General features: G+C 44.3%; 1 protein-coding gene across 2 annotated transcripts in view; it reads right to left on the bottom strand.

The window, feature by feature from the left end:
* Positions 1-22,677, bottom strand: part of PLEKHG4 (pleckstrin homology and RhoGEF domain containing G4) — a 174,028-nt gene extending 151,351 nt beyond the window's left edge. For both annotated transcript variants that reach the window (XM_073605844.1, XM_073605846.1), the window contains exon 1: positions 22,567-22,677. In XM_073605844.1, coding sequence (XP_073461945.1) covers positions 22,567-22,569 — 3 coding nt within the window. In that variant the 5' untranslated portion in view covers positions 22,570-22,677. The remainder of the gene's footprint in view (positions 1-22,566) is intronic.
* Between the last annotated feature and the right edge of the window lie 288 nt (positions 22,678-22,965).

The following is a 22,965-nucleotide window of genomic DNA, read 5'->3' as shown; positions in this document are numbered from 1 at the left end:
CACATGGAGAGAACTCAATCCCTCAAAGAGAAACTATACATTTTATTCACACCCTCACAATTCATTCTCCAGGATTGACCATATATTTACCTCAATATCATCTGCACCACTTCTCCTTCACTCACATATCCAACCAATTACATGGACGGACCACTGTGCTGTCATCACTACAGTGTCATCCCTAATCCCACAAACTACTAACAGATCATGGTGTATGAATGACTCTCTCTTAACCAAACCATCTTACTGCCTAGATATTCAAGTAGCCCTCAAGGACTACCTAAAACACAATGCAACCCCCGACATCTCCCTCATCTTGCTCTGGGAGGCACACAAACCCGTGATACGTGGCACATGTATTTCAGTGGCATCCCACCTTAATAGAGACAAGAAACTCAAACTACAACAGCTTGAATCTGACTATCATAATAGCTTCCTTTTATTCCAATCTGACCCTACCGAAACACGTAAATTAACACTAGAAAAAATTAAACTAGAACTAGATCTTCTCTTAGCCGAGATGGCTGACAAAACTATCCGTAGAACAAACCATAAAATCTATACTAAAGCAAACAAACCGGACACCTACCTGGCATTACGTTTACGTAGACCGGACCGGGCTCGTATTCCAATTAGACTCAGGCTAACTAAGGATGTAGTCACCAGCAACCCTGTCAAGGTTCTTTCGGAGTTTCGTAAACAGCTATCAAATCTCTATGACTCTAAAACAACATTTTCACAGCGCCAAGCAGAGAAACTGTTTCATAAACTGCCCATTCCAACCTTGTCTGAATCCAATCGCGAGCTAATGGAGAGCACGATCTCGACAGACGAAGTAGTAGCAGCCATAAAAACCCTAAAACCAAATAAACGCCCAGGCCCTGATGGCCTTCCCAGTCTCTATTATAAAAAATTTGCCACAGAACTATCCCCCCTTCTTACCAACACTTTTAATGCCATACTAAAGCAACACTCTTTTGGTAGGGACACATTGACTGCTCTTATCTCAATGATCCCCAAACCGAACACTGACAGCACGCTATGGTCCAACTATAGACCAATTTCACTTCTCAATGTGGATATCAAGATTTTGGCCAAAATTCTTGCTCTACGCCTCAATCCCATCATTGGCGGTTTAATACACAAGGACCAGGTTGGCTTCATACCCAAGCGACAAGCGAGCGACAATATCAGACGAGTAATTCTCCTACAACACCTGGCCCGTTCCCGTAAGATCCCTATGCACCTCCTCTCCTTAGATATACGAAAAGCCTTTGACACGGTCTCTTGGCCCTATCTATTCTTTATCCTCCAACGCTGGGGCTTCGGCCCCAATTTCATAAACTGGATAAAAGCCCTCTATACCCACCCGCAGGCGTATGTGCACTACTCCGGATTCCGGTCGGACCCTTTTCCAATATCACGGGGGACTAGACAGGGCTGCCCCTTATCTCCCCTGCTCTTTGCACTCACTATCGAACCCCTAGCAGCCCTGATTAGATCTAATCCTGACATCCGGGGCCTAGAAATAGCATCCACCTCCCATAAAATATGTCTCTTTGCCGACGACGCACTTATGTTTATTACTTCTCCCCATACCACTTTACCAAACCTCATGAACACCTTAGATAAATTCTCCAGCATATCTGGACTGGAGGTCAACCAATCCAAATCGAAGGCCCTCAATGTGTCCCTGCAACAAGTTGATCTTGAAACACTACGAAGCAATTATCCCTTCCACTGGTCTTCCTCTTCGATACCATATCTAGGGATTAGGCTAACTAAGGATCCCTCCAACCTGTTCCAATCCAACTACCTCCCAATGCTCTCACAAATATCTTCCTTACTTAATACCTGGCTACCACTATGCGTTTCCTGGTTAGGACGCATAGCAGCCGTGAAAATGTCCCTATTACCAAAACTGTTATACTTATACAGAGTGCTCCCTATCACAGTCCCTCCTTATTACCATAGGATCATACAAAATAAAGTTTTCAAATATATATGGGGGCCAACTAGACCCAGAGTGGCGAGACCCATTCTTCTCCGTAACAAGCTCCACGGCGGCTTGGGCATTCCCAACTTCTCACACTACTATCACGCAGCCCGTCTAGCTCAGTCCATCCTATACCACGCCAAAACAGAGACCCCACTTTGGGTTGCCCTCGAAGCCATCGATCTACATCCGATTAATATAGGCAACATACTGTGGCTCCCCACATCAACAAGAGGACCCTTGGCTAACCCAATTACACTTCACACACTTAAACTTTGGGACAGACTAAAAACTCCCTTCAAACTAATCTCCCCACACTCCCCACTTCTATCCTATTTAGGTCACCCTCAATTCCCCCCAGCCTACACAGAACCAACTTCATTCCACGCCTGGGCTCAGGCAGGTCTGACTCGCATCTGTGATCTTGTTAGTGGAGACTCTGTGAAACCTTTCCCATCTATCCAGGAACAAGCGCAACTCCCTCACAGAGAATGTTTCCGCTACCTCCAAATTAAACACTTCGTGCAATCAACTATAAAATCTAACTCTGGACTGGGTACTCTAACCGAGTTTGAGCATATGTGCGAGTCGGACCCGCATGCCCCAGGTATTATCTCCCGTCTATACTCCCATCTTACATCACCACCCCCAGATCTACCCACATATGCACAGAGATGGTTGAGAGACCTCGATATTATCCTCGAACCAGAAGACTGGTCGACCATATGGTCCAATACAAAAAACTCATCCCAGAATGTTGTTGCCTCAGAAGCGAACTATAAAGTGCTAATGCGCTGGTACCTTGTCCCAGCTAGAATCGTTAAATTTCTACCTGAATCCTCCCCGAACTGTTTCAGAGGCTGTGGAGACAGGGGCACGCACCTACATATATGGTGGACGTGCCCTCAAGCACAGCGCTTCTGGGCAATAATATTTCAGTAATCTTCACCAAATTACCTTATCCCCTAACCCCACAATAGCCCTCCTCAACCTTTTCCCACAAGACTACACCAGATCACAACTCAGACTTCTCCTACATTTATTCACCGCAGCCAAACAGACGATAGCTAAGGCTTGGAAAACACCCACTCTTAACATAGTTGAAACAAAGAATAGGGTGACCCTAGCAATGATCCATGACAAAATAGAAGCAAAAATCCTCGATAAAGCCACCCAACATAACCGAGTATGGAGACCCTGGGTTGAACACTTTCTACCAACGGACATAGCTGAAGACCTAATATCGCTTTAAGTGGGCATGAGCACCACCTCCAGACTCTAATATGATTCCTTTACCCGCGCGGGCCGGCCGGCACCTCTCCTCCCCCTTCCTCTCCAACCCACAACTCTCTCGCCTACATCCCCTTCTTTCTAACCCTTCTCTTTATTCCACCCCTTGATTTCACTTTACCCTCCAAATCCAAAAATAGGTAATATACTCTGTTACATGTATTACTTTTGGGGCCCCCCTTCACTTGTGCTGGGGAAAGGCCCAAATTTATAGTGTTAAAAATGGGATTGTAGTCCCCTTTAATCTTTCATACATTTACGTGTTTAGTTCCAGCAAACTGTATGATTTGGAAATATATCTGCTATCTAAAAACTCAGTTTTCCTTAATACATTGTTTTCCGACATTATTTCTATGTACACGATCATCTAATTGTAAGAAACTATGCATGGAACTTAATGTAGCAGTTGTATGTGAAATTGCCAATAAAATATTTGAAAGCAAAACCAAATAAATACAAAGCTTTGTCAGAAGACGGACTTTCTTTTGTTTTCCTATCAGGATCCATTTTTCAGTCATGTACAAATCACCTTCAAACCTCTTCCCGGACGGGAGTAAAGCCCAGGCTACAGATGGAACGGTGACAATGGCGGAGGTCATAAAATAAAGTTTATCTGCGTAATGCAGCGTAAGAACCATTTTATTAGCTCGGTGTTTGGAAAGCATTTTATAAGCTCTGTCCGCTGCCTCTTCTGGAGTGTAAAAAAAAAAAAAAAAAAAAAAAAAAGAAACCTGCGTCATAACTCTCTCCGGTGTTGGGGATAAAACGGTTAATTAGACAAGGATTCAGCGGAGAGAACTGCAGCGCCATCAATTCCAGCAGAACGCAGACAATGGCATGTCAGGGAACAAGGATTTTTTTTTTTCCTCTTCTTCTCTATTACAAAAATTTTGAAGGGTGGGATAAACCGTGCGGGGAGGCCAACACACAAAAAAAAAAATACGCAAAGTCAGACATTTCGCCCACACATGCCGCGCCTAAATTTTCATTGGCCGACACTCGCCACATTCTCAGCGTCCAGAAACAGCTCAGAACGGAAAGAAGAATACCGACTCGTGTACCCTGGACTGTCAAACTTTTCCATGTCCGAGAGATCAGTCACTGAACACAATGTCCACCTGAGGATCAATCAGCATCTAGACCCGAAAAACAAAAAAATAATTTATATATAGTTCGAGGGAGTCCAAAAAAAAAAAAAAAAAAAACATGTGCAGAAACACAATTGTCTATTGTTTATTATACTACTTTCCAAATGAATTATTACTGTGGGTACATAATGAAAAAATACCCCCCCCCAAAAAAAAAAAAATTATATATATATATATATATATATATATATATATATATATATATATATATATATATATATATATATATATATATATATATATATATATATATATATATATATAATTTTTTTTTTTTTTTAAATTGATCACACACACACACAGTATCTCACAAAAGTGAGTACACCCCTCACATTTTTCTTTTTCCTTTTCTTCTATCTTTTCATGTGACAACACTGAAGAAATGACACTTGTCTACAATGTAAAGTAGTGAGTGTACAGCTTGTATAACAGTGTAAATTTGCTGTTCCCTCAAAATAACTCAACACACAGCCATTAATGTCTAAACTGCTGGCAACAAAAGTGCAGGAAGTGTTGTCACCAGAGGACAGATCTGAAAAACACCTGCGGTACAGGAAGTTATCAGCTCAGCAGATTTTTGGAAGGATCAACAGATTTATTTATTTTTTTCTTCTTTTTGCACTTCACCCTTTCACACCTATGGCACTTTTGCCACATTAGAAGGCACTGTTCCAGCACGACAAAAGCACATAAAAAGCATTTCCCTTAAAATCCTATGTGCCTATTCTGTGCGCTGCGGTTTGAAAAGTCCTGCATGCAGCATCTTTTGTGTGCTGTGTAAATAGCGCACAAAAAGAAAAAAAAAAAAAAAAAAAAAGGGGGGGGGAGGAGAACACACACCTTCTATAGAAATCAATTGAAATTTTGGAAATGTATCAAAAACTTATTTGCCCAAGATACATAATTGTATGCTGGGAGTCAGTGATGTAATATATCCAGAAAATGCATCAAAAACACATTAAAAAAAATCTAAATTTAGTGCAAAAATTAAGCGTTTTTACGTGCTACAATATGTGAAAGGACCCTTATTGGACAGATCTAAAACAATAACGCTGTCAATGGTATAGTTAAAGACATATTCCACAGTCGCATTATATGACCGTACCATGCGTAACCCCACCACTGCACCAAAGTACCCCATTCTCAGTGGGTCCTACACTATTCCTAAAATAGAAAGATAAATCCCCACTTCTCACCCCTTACATGGGAGATACTCACCCCTTACATGGGGCATGTGTGCTAGCTGCAGACTACACTGATTAAACTTCACTATAAAAGGGACTCTTCCTGGAGCAACTAATTAGTGGACACGGACAATGAAGTACTGGTGTGGAAGGGTGGGGTGCTCCACCCCCAAGGGTCTGATCAGAACTCAATGTGCAACAAACAAAGAGTTGGGGGTCCCCACACCCTAATCCTGAATATCTAAAGTTGGTGCTGCTATAAAGACCTATATATAAAATAAAACCACAGAGAATAGCACATACATACAAAAATGCAAAAGGAGTAACTTTTAAATCTTAAGGCAGCCTTGTAAGATTTAAAAGTTACTCCTTTTGCACATATATACAATAAATAATAATAAAATATATATAACTGTACTATTATTATCATTTATATATATATTTTTTTTATTATACATATATATATATATATATATATATATATATATAATAAAAAAAAATATATATATATATATATATAAATGATAATAATAGTACAGTTATATATATTTTATTATTATTTATTATATATGTGCAAAAGGAGTAACTTTTAAATCTTACAAGGCTGCCTTAAGATTTAAAAGTTACTCCTTTTGCATTTTTGTATGTATGCGCTATTCTCTGTGGTTTTATTTATATATATATTTTATAATAATATATTTTATTATTATTATTACTAATACTACTAATAAACACATCCATACTGCAAAAAGGAAAAAAATAAAGTTTATCAATGGACCTTAGGTGCAATGCACCGGCTTCTGCAGACTATTCCTCCAGCCTCCGATCTGTACGGTGATACGGACCTTTGGATTACGGGGCTGGAGGAAGTAATCAGGCTACAAGAGGGGTGATGTTACCTCTGCTGCAGTGGCAGATGGGACTTGTAGTTCTTCCATTCACAGATCCTAATGGATGACACTGCTGTAAAAAGGTTGAGTCAAGCTGAATTAAAACATACAAAGAATGCTGTTGGGGAGGAGAACCCCATGCTTCAGGAAGAGTGGGGAGAAGCAATTTACCCCAAGTTTCTAAAAAGGAGGGGTGTAAAGGGGACACAGTGTTTCATGTTAAACCCTAAATATGAATGCAACATGACACATGGGGGGTTATTTACTAAAACCGCATGGTGCAAAATCTGGTGCAGCTGTGCATAGGAACCAATCAGCTTCTAAGTTATAGCCCACGTTCACATCGGGCCGTTTTGACATGTCAAATCGCTGCCAATGGCTTTTGGTGACTTCGGGGGGCGATCTGAATAGACATGTGCGCATGAACCCGCACAGATCTCTGTCGAATCACCCCCTGAAGTCGGACTGCATTGCCGGTATGAAATCATGCAGGTTACGTGATCAAACCCGCCCTCAACCTGAACCCGGGCAGATTATCAAAGCTTAATTGAACAAGCTGAAGTTAGAAGCTGATTGGCTCCCCAGATTCTGAGTGCTCCAGTTTTAGTAAATCTCCCCCGTGGCATGAAAGATGGAATTACCAGAAAAGATGTTCGGTGTTGGGGTGCACACACACACTTCCAGACCTGGGATAACACGGCTGACCCCCTGGAGAAAAAAAAAAAAAAAAAAAAAAAAAAAAAAAAAAGCTAGTTGCCTGGCTGGTTCCCTGGCTTCTATCATGGAATAAATCCGCCCGGCCAGCCAAGTGAAAAGTCCTGATCCGAGTGCTTTTTCCAGGTCAGTGAATCAGAAACTATTAAAAGCAGACCTGCAAGTCTGCCAGACAGGGTCCGTCTGCCCGAAAAAATAAATCATTAACTCTCTGCAGTCTCTAATCTATGTGAAACGCCCACAATGCTCCTGGGCAGCCCGGGGACCTGTGACTTTGGTCACACGAAGACGCTCCGCAGCATCATTTCTCCGTTCAGGTGTCCTATCAGACGGGCTCTACACATTACACAGACATGGTCCTCTGTTGTCACCAATCAAAGTGAATGGGCTGCCTTATAGAAGTCGGGTTAGACAATGCAAGAGCCCGTGTTCTGCACCTGCGACCGTGGCTGCAATGCTCTGCAGACTTCAATGCAAAAAAGGAATACATGCATATTAAATCATGAGATCAATGTTGCGGCATTTATCATTTTTTTTTTGAAAAAGGAGGACTGGCAGCGGCAAATTTTACACACAGTTTCTGCACGCTTGTTAAGCCTTCCGATCATCCACTGTCACCAGGACACAATCTGTGCTCGATCAATTTCACTGGAGTCCATAGGGGACATTAGAGACCTAACAGACCCCTGGTGCCTCCATAAAGAGGACCCGTTACCTGCAATATGCCATTAAAAAAAAGGGGCTATTAGCCCCCCAATGTGAATGCAAAATTAAAAAGTGGAAATATACTCATCCTTACTCCAGTACTGCGCTGAGCTCCCCCCGCCAGCCACCGACATATGTGGGCCGCCTGCTTCCAGGTACCAATCTGCTTCCAGAAAATATATATGTTTGGGGGTTTTACCAAATCTTCAGGCCTAAAATATGCATTTTAACGTAACGCCAAATGACGTCTACTCAGACGAAACGCGGCGGGGTTGAGTCCTGCCATCACTACTGCGCCTTTTTATGCCCGTTAAGCCTTTGATTACTTCAGAAAATGTGAGCGTTTAATTTTATCCTTTTTTTTAAAAAAACATTCCTTAAAACGGTATCACACTATGTGGAACTTTGTGTCATTTCTTGGTTTCAAGGTGTGAGCACGAGAACCTTCTCTGGCTGTTCCTCTCTCCATCTGAACCTGCTTGCCCGTTTATGAGAACAATCTGCTGACCAGCGCCGTCCATAGTTCCTATTGTGATCGTGGTTATCCGGATCGTTGGAAGGTTCCATATCGTTTATAGCGTTTATCACTACAAGCCTGGTTGACTTAAGGGTGTACATGCCCCTTTAAGTCCACACTTTCCGGTAAGCCTTCATGCAATTGGTGGCGGTCTCCTTACAAGATTCTCCTCCATTTTTCAAACATTTCTCTTCAACATGTCTGTCCTGAAGATATTCTAGAAGTGTTGTTCCATTGCTAATTGATGATGCCAATCAACATTCACGTAGTAGACTTTATTATATTTTACTTTATTTTTTTCATTTTATTGACATTTGTTGCCTGTCATTCATGTGGTGGACGTTATATCAAATATCTTTTAGTATTGTTGATACACAATATCACAGAATATATTTAAGCGCTGCATTTTTTTCTTTTTTGATACCTGTGCTGTTTGTCTTTGGCTGTCCTAGCTGCTTTTATTATATTATAGTTTACATTTTTTTTTTTCGTTTTTTTACTTTTTCTTCTGTAAACCTTTACAATATTCTGCTAAAACCTTTGCAGAGATTTTTTTTTTTTTTTTTTTTATACTCCTCTTTCAGCGAGCAGGTGCTTCATTTCCAGCTGATGCAAAGAGAACAGCAAAAGCAGGAAGAAATCCTGCAACGCAGACAATACCATGCGTCTGCAGAACAAACATCAGGTACCTGTCATGTAAAACTGATAAGACGCGGGTCACACCATTTTGCTCGCCGCTTCATCAAGTCACAGCGCCAGCCGGCAGACACCTGACACGAGGCCGGTCATGGATTTATGCAAATATGTCCCTTTCTGCTGAATGGCAGATGTGCAGAAATAGATTTCCTCGGAGTGTGTCGGATGGAAGGATGTCACCGACGGCAGGAGTTGTAATAGAGAAAAAAAAAAAAAAAAACACAGGTTTGCTCACACCGACACTGTAGGGCTGCATTAGGCCAATAAAGTACCAATGAAAGAACAAGGAAATTTGCCTTACGTCCTATGGCTGGAAGTGCATTTGGAATGCATGTAAAAAAAAAAAAAGAAAAGAAAACTCTGTTCTATTTTTGCATGCTGTAGTGCATAATATTAATATTTAAGTTCAAATAAAAAAATTTAAAAAATGTAAGCATTGCAGTGCATGTTCCCACTGCACATGCATTCTGTTCTGTATGGTTTGAACAAGCCCGCAGGCCAGTTTCACGCTACTGCGCTTTAAATCACGCTATGCGTTTAAAATTACACATAGAGCATTTTAAATGAGTTGTATTAAAATTGGATGCAACACAGGTTCTATTCTTTAGTTGTTAAGTACAGCGGTGGGTGCTGGCTCTGTTATTCACTGGTTGTCAAGGACAGCCGCGAGTGCTGGCTCTGATATTCTTAAGGACAGCGGCGGGTGCTGGCTCTGTTATTCACTGGTTGTCAAGGACAGCAGCAGGTGCTGGCTCTGCTATTCACTGGTTGAAGACAGCAGCAGGTGCTGGCTCTGCTATTCACTGGTTAAGGACAGCAGTGGGTGCTGGCTCTGCTATTCACTGGTTAAGGACAGCGGTGGGTGCTGGCTCTGCTATTCAATGGTTAAGGACAGCGGCAGGTGCTGGCTCTGCTATTCACTGGTTAAGGACAGCGGCAGGTGCTGGCTCTGCTATGCACTGGTTGTTAAGGTCAAAGGCAGGTGCTGGCTCTGCTATTCACTAGTTAAGGACAGCAGCGGGTGCTGGCTCTGCTATTAACTGGTTGTTAAGGACAGCGGCGGATGCTGGCTCTGCTATTCACTGGTTGTTAAGGACAGCAGAGGGTGCTGGCTCTGCTATTCACTGGTTGAAGACAGCGGCAGGTGCTGGCTCTGCTATTCACTAGTTTTAAGGACAGCGGCAGGTGCTGGCTCTGCTATTCACTAGTTTTAAGGACAGCGGCGGGTACTGGCTCTGCTATTCACTGGTTAAGGACAGCAGCGGGTGCTGGCTCTGCTATTCACTGGTTGAAGACAGCAGCAGGTGCTGGCTCTGCTATTCACTGGTTAAGGACAGCGGTGGGTGCTGGCTCTGCTATTCACTGGTTGTTAAGGACAGCGGCAGGTGCTGGCTCTGCTATTAACTGGTTGTTAAGGACAGCGGCGGATGCTGGCTCTGCTATTCACTGGTTGTTAAGGACAGCAGAGGGTGCTGGCTCTGCTATTCACTGGTTGAAGACAGCGGCGGATGCTGGCTCTGCTATTCACTAGTTTTAAGGACAGCGGCAGGTGCTGGCTCTGCTATTCACTAGTTTTAAGGACAGCGGCGGGTACTGGCTCTGCTATTCACTGGTTAAGGACAGCGGCGGGTGCTGGCTCTGCTATTCACTGGTTAAGGACAGCAGCAGGTGCTGGCTCTGCTATTCACTGGTTGTTAAGGACAGCGGCGGATGCTGGCTCTGCTATTCACTGGTTGTTAAGGACAGCAGAGGGTGCTGGCTCTGCTATTCACTGGTTGAAGACAGCAGCAGGTGCTGGCTCTGCTATTCACTGGTTAAGGACAGCGGTGGGTGCTGGCTCTGCTATTCACTGGTTGTTAAGAACAGTGGCAGGTGCTGGCTCTGCTATTCACTGGTTGTTAAGGACAACGGCGGATGCTGGCTCTGCTATTCACTGGTTGTTAAGAACAGTGGCAGGTGCTGGCTCTGCTATTCACTGGTTAAGGACAGCGGCAGGTGCTGGCTCTGCTATTCACTGGTTAAGGACAGCGGTGGGTGCTGGCTCTGCTATTCACTGGTTGTTAAGAACAGTGGCAGGTGCTGGCTCTGCTATTCACTGGTTGTTAAGGACAACGGCGGATGCTGGCTCTGCTATTCACTGGTTGTTAAGAACAGTGGCAGGTGCTGGCTCTGCTATTCACTGGTTGTTAAGGACAGCGGCGGGTGCTGGCTCTGCTATTCACTGGTTAAGGACAGCGGCGGGTGCTGGCTCTGCTATTCACTGGTTAAGGACAGCGGCAGGTGCTGGCGCTGCTATGCACTGGTTGTTAAGGTCAAAGGCAGGTGCTGGCTCTGCTATTCACTGGTTAAGGACAGCGGCAGGTGCTGGCTCTGCTATTCACTGGTTAAGGACAGCGGCAGGTGCTGGCTCTGCTATTCACTGGCTAAGGACAGCGGCGGGTGCTGGCTCTGCTATTCACTGGCTAAGGACAGCGGCGAGTGCTGGCTCTGCTATTCACTGGTTGTTAAGGACAAAGGCAGGTGCAAGCTTTGCTATTCACTTGTTGCTAAGCAGCCAGCACCCACCAGTGTCCTTAACAACCAGTGAATAGCTGTTTTTTTTAAAGAGCTGGTACCCACCACAAAAAGTCCTTGCACCTTTCCAAAAAATGCACTGCAGGAAACTGCACAGATGTGAAGAGGACCTATAGGAAATCAGGTTAAATAGACTGTAGTGTGTTTTCTGTGCAATTTGCAAATGCAAAGTTGTCATTCAACCCAGCCTAAATCCCAACTTGAGCCCGTGTCACATGTTAACTGCCATATGGGTCCCAGCTGGAGGAATTTATCAGGACAGAAGTGAGGGAAATCGCTTGACTTTTAGGCTCCATTCACACTTGTACGACTTCAGAGTTGCACCGACTTTGGAGTGCAACTTGGATACGGCTTTGGCTTTGACCAGTGATTCAGGTAAGACTTTCATGCAACTTTTGAGGGTTAACATTGAAATCTATGACCCTCAAGTTGCATGAAAGTCGCACCAAAAGTAGTGCATGAACTACATTGAAGTTGCTGCAACTTTAAACCGCACACATAGGAAATGGTTACGACTGGAAACCTTTGATGTTCAAAGTTGCATGACAAGTCGTAGAAGTGTGAATGGAGCCTTAGTAAAAACGAAGGTTCCTCAGGTATAACTTACGCCGTTCCACACACAGCGGCCCCCGGGCCGGCCCCGAGGCACAGCAACGAACAATGTTGATGTTTTCCCTCACATCCTGCAAAATGTATAATTACCACCTAATCCAGTATAGAAGGCTTCACCGTAATCCAAAAATACAGAATAATACGGTGAGGGAGAGGAAAATAGAATTAGACTGTGAAGTCATTTAGACGAGCGCTAACAGGATTATATAAAGAAATCAATGATATACTGTGTGCTTCACATACGTCTTCATTCAGGGACTGGAGATTTACTAGGCCGGAAGCCTGAGCCACAAAACTACCTCAAATGTGGTCAATTAACCCTTGCCATACGTCGGTGTGTTTTATCCCCTGTGTGATAAAAAAATAAAGTTTATTGAAACAAAAAAAACAAAAAAAAGTAAAAAACTATAAATTATATAATTTTTTTTTTTTAATTATATATATATATATATATATATATATATATATATATATATATATATATATATATATATATATATATATATATATATATATATTTACACCCAAGCAATTTTTGTATGTTGGCGGTGCCTACGCACGAAAATAACTGCGAAACATTTTACATATCGTCGTGCACGCCGGAGTGAGAACAACAATTCTAGGCCCATCATTCATGGTAGGGCTGGGGAAAAAAAAAATCGATTTAAATCTTGAATCGAGTTGAGAGGTCAAATCGATTCAAAATTTAAACAAATCGATTTTTTTAGATTTTTTTTTTTTTTCACCGCGCCGGTCCTGAGGAGCTGCGGGCAAGGAGTTTTTAGGTGAGGCCGCGGCTTCGGCCTAGTCTGCTAGGTCAGATGCTGCGGACTAGGCCGAAGCCGCGGCCTCGCCTAAAAGCTCATGCCTGCAGCGCCTCAGGACCGGCGCGGTTTCTAAAGAAAAAAAAAAAAAAACTCGATTCGAATCGTGAATCGAGTTTTTTTTAAGAGAATCGAAGATATTTTTTTTTAAAGAAAATCTCCCAGCCCTAATAACCATGGGTGCTCAACCTGTGGACCTCCAGCTGTTGCGGAACTACAAGTCCCATGAGGCATTGCAAGGCCGACCGTTATAAGCAGTACTCCCACAGGCAGAGGCATGATGGGACTTGTAGTTCTGCAACAGCTAGAGGGCCACTGGTTGAGCACCCATGCTCCAAATCACATGTGTCAATCACAAGGCCCGCGGGGCCGAATCCGGCCCTCCAGGCCATTTCATGTGGCCCTCGCACCTCTCCTGCAGTACCGCCCTGGCCTCCGCCTCCACCTTGTTTCAGCAGCAGAAAAGGAGGACAGAACTCCTTTTACAGATCCTGTGTCTCTCTGTGCAGCTGCAGCACCCTTTCATCTCTGCCTCCGCTGGTCTTAGCATTCAGCTGACTACAGCTCTCCTCTGGTCCTCCTCCAGACCATGCACTAATATTCAGGCCGAAAATTATGTTTTTGGGGCCTGAATATTTTTTTGAATATTATATTTAAAAAAAAAAAACACTAACAAATGCTTTGGCTGTGAACAGGTTAAAGAGGAGAAGTTCACCTTCAGGAACATGTTACATGTTCTACACTTAAGCTTTGTTAGTTAACCACTTCACACCAAATCACGTATCTGTACAACGCTTATGTTCCTTGTGAAAGCAATAAAAGTGATCTGAATTTTTATTTATTTATTTTTAAAAAGGGACAGTGTACAAAAAGAAATTATAAAAATAAAAAAAAAAAAAAAAAAAAATGTTCAAAGCGCCCCATCCCTCCGTGGTCGCGCGCAAAAGAAAAACGCATACGTAAGTTGTAAACAGTATTCAAAATCACGCATTTGAGGCATCTTCGCGATCGTTAGAGCGTCTCACCTATGGGGATTTTTAAGTACCGTAGTTTGTCGCCATTCCACGAGTATGCGCAATTTATAAAACATGACAAGTTTAGGTCTCTATTTACTCAGCGTAACATCTTTCACATTATACAAAAAAAAAATAAAAAATTGGGCTAACATTACCGTTTTGTCTTTATCACTGAAGTGTGTTTTTTTTCCCAAAAAAATTGCATTTGAAAGACCACTGCGCAAATACAGTGTGACATAAATTATTGCAACAACCACCAGTTTATTCTCTAGGGTCTCTGCTAAAAAAAAAAAAAAAAAAAAAAAAAAAAAAAAAAGGGGGAAGAAGATTTATATAATGTTTGGAGGTTCTAACTAATTTTCTACCAAAAAAAAAATAAAAAAAAAAATGCTGATTTTAACTTGTAAACAACAAATGTCAGAAATAGGCCTGGTCTTAAAGTGATTAAAAAAAAATAAATAAAATGGCTCTTAGATTCAAAGCAGTTGTCAAGTCCAAAATCCGTCGTGACGGTTCGTTGTTTTTTTTTGGCCGTAAAACCTTGCATGTCGAGAATCGAGATGAACCCGCTCACATTTTGAAAGACGAACGATCGAGCGCTTTTTCCAAAGAGATGTTCTAAACCAGCGATTGTCTAAGTGCCGGTTCACACTACCGCGACTTGGGATCCGGATTGTCAGACCTCAAGTCGCCCCAAGTCGCTTGACATCAGAAATTCCATGCAAGTGAATGAGAGCCGTCTTAATGTACGCTACTGAAGTCGCTCCGACTTCAGAAAAGGTCCCTGTACTACTTCAAGGCAACTTCTAGGCGACTTGTACCCATAGATTTCAATGGAAGTCGCCTACAAGTCGGATCGTGGTCTATAGTGAAGCGACTTCACAGGAAGAGAAGATGGTTTTCTCAAGCAAACCCCCTCCCTCCCCAGAGCTGATTGTTGTTTGATTGGCCACTGGAAAGTCGCCTTGTAAGTCGCCCCAAGTCGCGCTGTGGTGTTGCCCTCAGGTCGTGTCCAGGTCGCCTCGCAAAGTCGCGGCCAGAGTCGTGTTGCCCCTGTGTGAACCGAGCCTAACAAAGGAAACGAGAAGGGCTTCCAGCAATTTCCTCAGAACAGGAATGGGTAACAATCAGTAATAAATGCTCAGATGATTCACCTGGGAGGGAACGTTCTCCTCAACACAAGCCGACATTCACTTCAGGACCGGCACAGAGATGGGACATGGTGGGAAGTCCGGCACAGCCAGTCCTGACAAGTGTCTTCCCAGAAACCGGTGAAAATAGCCGCGTCTATATTTAGGCCGAGGGCGCTCGCTAAAGATATACGGCCTTCCTATAAATATATTGTATATACCCATTTCTTCCGGACTGGCCGAGGCGGCCTGGATACAAATACCTCAGCAGATTTATGTAGGCCTCCAATCTTGTTTACGATCTGTTCCGCCGCACTTGACTTCATCACGGTAAAGCCCAGGACACGTCCAAGTTAATTTAAAAAGAATAAAGAGTCAGGTCAGAGATAAGGCCCCGCCGGCGTCCTTTCCATCCCATTGCGACCTCACCATCATCCTTAGCGAATCATTGCCCCAGGCCAACAGCTGCGGGCGATTCTCAGGAGAAGGCCCCTTTCACGCTTGTACGACCTGAAAAAAGTCACGCGACTTGAATCAATGCCCGTCTAATCTTGAGGTCTATGGACCTCAAGTCACATCAAGGTCAGACCGACGTAGTGCAGGGACTACTTTGAAGTCGCACAGATATGAGCGGCACTCATTGGGAAATCATGGAGGGCGTCCTGTCGTGCGACTTTGCAGTCACAGGACAAGTCGCACAAGTGTGAAATGGGGGCTAATACAGATAAATACTTCTTATTGCGAATTTCCAGTGATGCTGCGACTAGTGAAAATCGCTAAGCCCAACTCTAGCACAAGAGGAAGAGAAAATTGAGTACTGTCCGTGATACTTTTTTTTATTTGCACTAACATACAATTTTTCAGGACAAGCTTTCGGGGTATGTCCCCTTCTTCAAGGTCCAAGCAGTACTCACAATTGCACTAATACGGCTACAATCAAATCAAGTACAAGAGGAAGAAAAATAAAGAAAATACACTACACACCCCCCATACTGCAAGGATTAAACGCAGTATTAAACACTTCAGCTCCAGAAGGTCCCCCCTATCATGACCAGGCAATTTTTTTGCCATACTGTACTGCGTTACTTTAAGACCCCTTTTACACTGGGGCATCAGGTCCGTTAGCGGTAACGATGCTGCCACCACCATGCTTCACAGTAGGGATGGTATTGGCCAGGTGATGAGCGGTGCCTGGTTTCCTCCAGACACGACGCTTGCCATTCAGGCCAAAGAGTTCAATCTTTGTTTCATCAGACCAGAGAATTTTATTTCTCATGGTCAGAGAGTCCTTCAGGTGCCTTTTACTGAGGAGTGGCTTCCGTCTGGCCACTCTACCATACAGGCCTGATTGGTGGAGTACTGCAGAGATGGTTGTTCTTCTGGAAGGTTCTCCTCTCTCCACAGAGAAATGCTGGAGCTCTGCCAGAGTTACCATCGGGGTTCTTGGTCACCTCCCTGAATAAGGCCCTTCTCCCCCGATCACTCAGTTTGGAGGCCCGCTCTAGGAAGAGTCCTGGTGGTTCCAAACTTCTTCCATTTACGGATGATGGAGGCCACTGTGCTCATTGGGACCTTCAATGCCGCAGAAATGTTTCTGTACCCTTCCCCAGATCTGTGCCTCCATACAATCCTGTCTCAGAGGTCTACAGACAATTCCTTGGACTTCATGGCTTGGTTTATGCTCTGACATGCACTGTTACCTGTGGGACTTTATATAGGGTGGGACCTTATATAGACAGGTGTGTGCCTTTCCACAACATGTCCAATCAACTAAATTTACCACAGGTGGGCTCCAATCAAGTTGTAGAAACATCTCAAGGATGATCAGTGGAATCAGGAGGCACCTGAGCTCAATTTTTAATGTCACGGCAAAGGCTGTGAATACTTTTGTACATGGGATTATTTCATTTTTAATAAATTTGCAAAGATTTCAAACAAACTTCTTTCACGTTGTCATTATGGGGAATTGTTTGTAGGATTTTGAGGAAAATAATGAATTTAATCCATTTTGGAATACGGCGGCAACATAACAAAATGTGGAAAAAGTGAAGCGCTGTGAAATACTTTCTCGGGTGCGCTGTACATAAAGTGGACCTGTCTTCACAGACAACTAATGCAGTTGCCACATCTAATAATGCAAGCTGCAATACATGACATCCCCCCACCCGGGGCAGATTGTAATTCAAAGTACCCAACCACAGAAGTCCTATGATATGATCACCATTCAGTGGCTGGAGCTGCAGATACAGGAACCTGTATGGAGATCAGAGGAGGGGGGGGGGGGGGGGGGGGAGTGCCTGGTTTCTCAAACATCCCAGCTCCCCCCATCTCAGCCCATTCCTGGCTGGCATTCGCCCAAAACAAACGTCTCGCCTTCCTCTGACAGCGATCGTCCTTCCCCAGTAATATGAGCCACCTCCGCCTGGGAACACTCCACCACACCGAATGGGGGACCCCAGACCCCCCCCATATACTCCATAGACTACAAAACACATCCACCACTCAGAGTTATGAGAGACGAAAGCTGATCTAACCCCATTAAGAAACATCTCCGACTGCAGCTCTAAGAAGTGACGGCTGCATTCGTTTTATTACTTTACAAGTTAGGAAAATTTTCAGCGAGTACAGAAATTACCTGCGTTCACGGCGTCACTAAGATTGCACTGACACCCGCAGCGAATCCCAAGGGAGGGGCATGTATCTCACTCTCTCTCTCTCAGCCCCCCTTTACTCTGATACCCCCTAACTAAAATCTGGTGGAACCAATTGCCTTCAGAAGTCACCCAATTAGTAAATGGAGTCCACCTGTGTGTAATTTAATCTCAGTATAAACACAGCTGTTCTGTGAAGCCCTCAGAGGTTTGTTGAAGAACCTTAGTGAACAAACAGCATCATGAAGGCCAAGGAACACACCAGACAGGTCAGGGATAAAGTTATGGAGAAGTATAAAGCAGGGTTGGGTTATAACAAAATATCCCAAGCTTTGAACATCTCACGGAGCTCTGTTCAATCCATCATCGGAAAATGGAAAGAGTATGGCACAACTGCAAACCTACCAAGACATGGCCGTCCACCTAAACTGACCGGCCGGGCAAGGAGAACGTTTCATCAGAGAAGCAGCCAAGAGGTCCATGGTAAGTCTGGAGGAGCTGCAGAGATCCACAGCTCAGGTGGGAGAATCTGTCCACAGGACAACTATTAGTCGTGTTCTCCACAAATCTGACCTTTATGGAAGAATGACAAGAAGAAAGACACTGGTGAAAGAAAGTCATAAGAAGTCCTGTTTTCAGTTTGTGAGAAGCCATGTGGGGGACACAACAAACATGTGGAAGAAGGTGCTCTGGTCAGATGAGACCAAAACTGAACTTTGTGACCTAAAAGTAAATAACGCTATGTGTGGGGGAAAACTAACACTGTACATCACCCTGAACACTCCATCCCCACCGTGAAACTTGGTGGTGGTAGCATCATGCTGTGGGGATGCTTTTCTTCAGCAGGGACAGGGAAGCTGGTCAGAGTTGCTGGGAAGATGGATGGAGCAAAATACAGGACAATCTTAGAGGACAACCTGTTAGTGTCTGCAAAAGACTTGAGACTGGGGCGGAGGTTCACCTTCCAGCAGGACAACGACCCGAAACATCCAGCCAGAGCTACAATGGAATGGTTTAGATCAAAGCATATTCATGTGTTAGAATGGCCCAGTCACAGTCCAGACCTAAATCCAATTGAGAATCTGTGGCAAGACTTGAAAATTGCTGTTCACAGACGCTCTCCATCCAATCTGACAGAGCTTGAGATATTTTGCAAAGAAGAATGGGCAACATGTAAACAGTCCGATGGATTTCCAAATACTTTATTTCACCATATATGCTCTGTTTCCTGTTAAAACTAAGTGTGGAAAAGCAAAACTCCGGTGGGTGTAACAAGATGTCCGCTTGCCCCTTCTCGGTGTATCCTTACTGTGGAGGAGTACGGGGTGTAGCAAGATGGTGGCGACGGAACGTCACTTCCGTTACCAATTCTGACGGGTCGCCATATCTGACGGAACACAGGGATTCTCTCGCTTCCCGTTTAGGATCCTCTCGCTTCCTGGCGCTTCCTGTTTAGGAGTCTCTCGCTTCCTGTTTAGGATCCTCTCGCTTCCTGTTTAGGATCCTCTCGCTTCCTGTTTAGGATCCTCTCGCTTCCTGTTTAGGATCCTCTCGCTTCCTGTTTAGGATCCTCTCGCTTCCTGTTTAGGATCCTCTCGCTTCCTGTTTTTGATGATGGAACAGGAAGTGAAAGGAAATGTGTTCCGACCTCCGGGTCCCAAACCATCATCTACGAGCGGGTGTTTCTTCTGTTATTTTGAAGCTTTATGAAGGATTGTCCATCAGCGCTCGGTGTCAGTGATGTGTATTGGACGGTGTTGGTCACGCGGTCGCTTTGCGTCACACAAAAGTGTATCCCCCGTGTCGTGATTGGCTGGCTTTATTGCTCACCAAATTCCTCCATTCATGTCAATGTGAACACGGCACAAATCCTTCCCAAACTCCCCCCATGCAGAGCGTTACCATCCAAGATGATAGAATAATAATCCGTACAATAGAAAATCAACACAGAGGAGGCGCCTGGAAAGTGTCCACACAATGCAAACCAGGGATATCAATCAGTCATTGATTTTTTTTTTTTTTTTTTTTAAATCTGTTTTTTTTTTTTTGTTTTTTGTTTTTTTTTTTTAGATTTTTATCAAATTTATTTTATTAAAATGCTTTTGGAGTCCAAACGTATCTAAAAGATAGTTTTCTATTTAAGAGACATTAATAATTTAGTTGATTCAGCATAAAATGGAGCTTCATTATCTAGCATGAGGCTGTATATTCTGCAATATTTACATTTTTGGTAAACTCATTCAATGAATCCAAGCTCTGCAAGGCTGAGATAACACACACTGCATTGATCCATTCACACAATGTCACAGTAACCATGAGATAAAACAAAGTTCAGGAATATTCCTTTATCCCATTGTTTTGCAAATCTATGTACACTACAAACTGTATGATTTGATCAGTTCTGCTATCGCTGTTTTTACTAACCTGACAGCTTATTATTCTAAATAGGAAACCTTCATTTTGTTTGCAAATATTAAAGATTCTAATTACCAGGAAGAAGAAGTCCTTTCATTTAAAGAGCACCTGTCATTTCAGATCCATCATGGCAGCGCCTGTTAATGGGCGTCCAATCACCTGCTGCCGCCACGTCCCTCCCCTTGTTGACTCACCGCCGCATCAGCAACCGTCCCATTAAAGTGAATGGGACTGTCGGTGAGTCAACAACGGGTCAGAGGAGGAGCCAAAAGCAGGTCAGAGGAGGAGGAGCCAAAAGCAGGTCAGAGGAGGAGGAGGAGGCAAGAGCAGGTCAGAGGAGGAGGAGGAGGCAAGAGCAGGTCAGAGGAGGAGGAGGAGGCAAGAGCAGGTCAGAGGAGGAGGAGGAGGCAAGAGCAGGTCAGAGGAGGAGGAGGAGGCAAGAGCAGGTCGGAGGAGGAGGCAAGAGCAGGTCAGAGGAGGAGGAGCCAGAAGCAGGTCAGAGGAGGATCTGCTGCAGGACAGAGATGACAGTTCCTCTTTAAAAATTAGGATTTAAATCAAATCCACCCTGATGCAAACGCATAAAAATGCATACCAACACACAACTTAACAGGCACTGCCACTGACATCAATGATGGGGCACTATTCCTCCCACTGACACCAATGATGGGGCACTATTCCTCCCACTGACACCAATGACGGGGCACTATTCCTCCCACTGATACCAATGACGGGGCACTATTCCTCCCACTGACACCAATGACGGGGCACTATTCCTCCCACTGACACCAATGACGGGGCACTATTCCTCCCACTGACACCAATGATGGGGCACTATTCCTCCCACTGACACCAATGACGGGGCACTATTCCTCCTACTGATACCAATGATGGGGCACTATTCCTCTCACTGATACCAATGACGGGGCACTATTCCTCCCACTGATACCAACAATGGGACACTATTCCTCCCACTGACATCAATGATGGGGCACTATTCCTCCCACTGACACCAATGATGGGGCACTATTCCTCCCACTGACACCAATGACGGGGCACTATTCCTCCTACTGATACCAATGATGGGGCACTATTCCTCCCACTGATACCAATGACGGGGCACTATTCCTCCCACTGATACCAATGATGGGACACTATTCCTCCCACTGATACCAACAATGGGGCACTATTCCTCCCACTGACATCAATGATGGGGCACTATTCCTCCCACCTGTATATGTGTTTATAAGTGTGAAGATATAACTTATGTCAATATTGGGAATGCAGGATTGTTGCATTTTTTTATGGTTTGTAATGCTGCTGAACGCTGCTCTAGATTAGGGAGCTGTGTACACACCTGAGAGGACACACAGCCAATCAGAGAGAGAGAATACATCCGCTATTCTGCTGTGATGACAGAGCGCCCCCGACTGTATATGTGCCGTATACAATCCATCCATAGAAATGTACTATTTATTCCACAGCCAGGACACCACCGGGTGACACCGAACAACACACCCCCCGGACCAGTACACGGGGACACCTGAGGATCAGTATACACAGTGCAGTACACCTGAGGATCAGTATATAGTATACACAGTACACCTGAGGATCAGTATATAGTATACACAGTACAGTACACCTGAGGATCAGTATACACAGTGCAGTACACCTGAGGATCAGTATATAGTATACACAGTACACCTGAGGATCAGTATATAAAGTATAGTATACACAGTGCAGTACACCTGAGGATCAATATACAGTACACCTGATGATCAGTATATAGTATACACAGTGCAGTACACCTGATGATCAGTATACAAAGTGTAGTATATAGTATACACAGTGCAGTACACCTGATGATTAGTATATAGTGTAGTATTTAGTATACACAGTACAGCACACCTGATGATCAGTATACAAAGTGTAGTATATAGTATACACAGTGCAGTACACCTGATGATTAGTATATAGTGTAGTATTTAGTATACACAGTGCAGTACACCTGATGATCAGTATATAAAAGTGTAGTATATAGTATACACAGTGCAGTACACCTGATGATCAGTATATAGTGTAGTATACACAGTGCAGCACACAGTATGCTCGGTACAGTACACGGCGGTGAGCTCGGCGCTCATACACAATCATGACACAAGCCCCCTCCATCCCTTCCTCCCCTCCCCCCGGCCGGTCCTCACCATCTCCTCCGCCGGGGCTCCCGCCTGTCCAGCTCACCGCGCTGCCATCATCCCGAATGAGGATCGGAGAAGCCCGGGAGCTGTGGAGAGCCCGGACACGCCCCCGCCCCCGCCCACCTTCGCCCCACACAGGGGGAGAGCGACAGCCGAAGCACTGGGGGAGGCGGGGAATACGGCGCAGTACACGCGCTACTATACACAGAAGGGCGGGGTCTGCGACCAGAACAGGCTGATATTTTTGCATAGAGGGCGGAGACTGAAACAGGACAGGCTGATACAGACAAGGGGGCGGAGTCTGGAGCCTTGACACGTTTATACTGTATACAGAGAGGCGGAGATTGCAGCGGGACCTGGCGATAGTGGAGGGCGGGGGTTACAGATGAGAGATGCTGATGGAGG

Source organism: Aquarana catesbeiana, linkage group LG11 (assembly GCF_042186555.1).
Source record: "Aquarana catesbeiana isolate 2022-GZ linkage group LG11, ASM4218655v1, whole genome shotgun sequence".
Classification (NCBI taxonomy): Eukaryota; Metazoa; Chordata; class Amphibia; order Anura; family Ranidae; genus Aquarana; species Aquarana catesbeiana.
The sequence above is the reverse complement of the archived record's forward strand: the minus strand, read 5'-3'. Positions and strand labels throughout refer to the sequence as shown.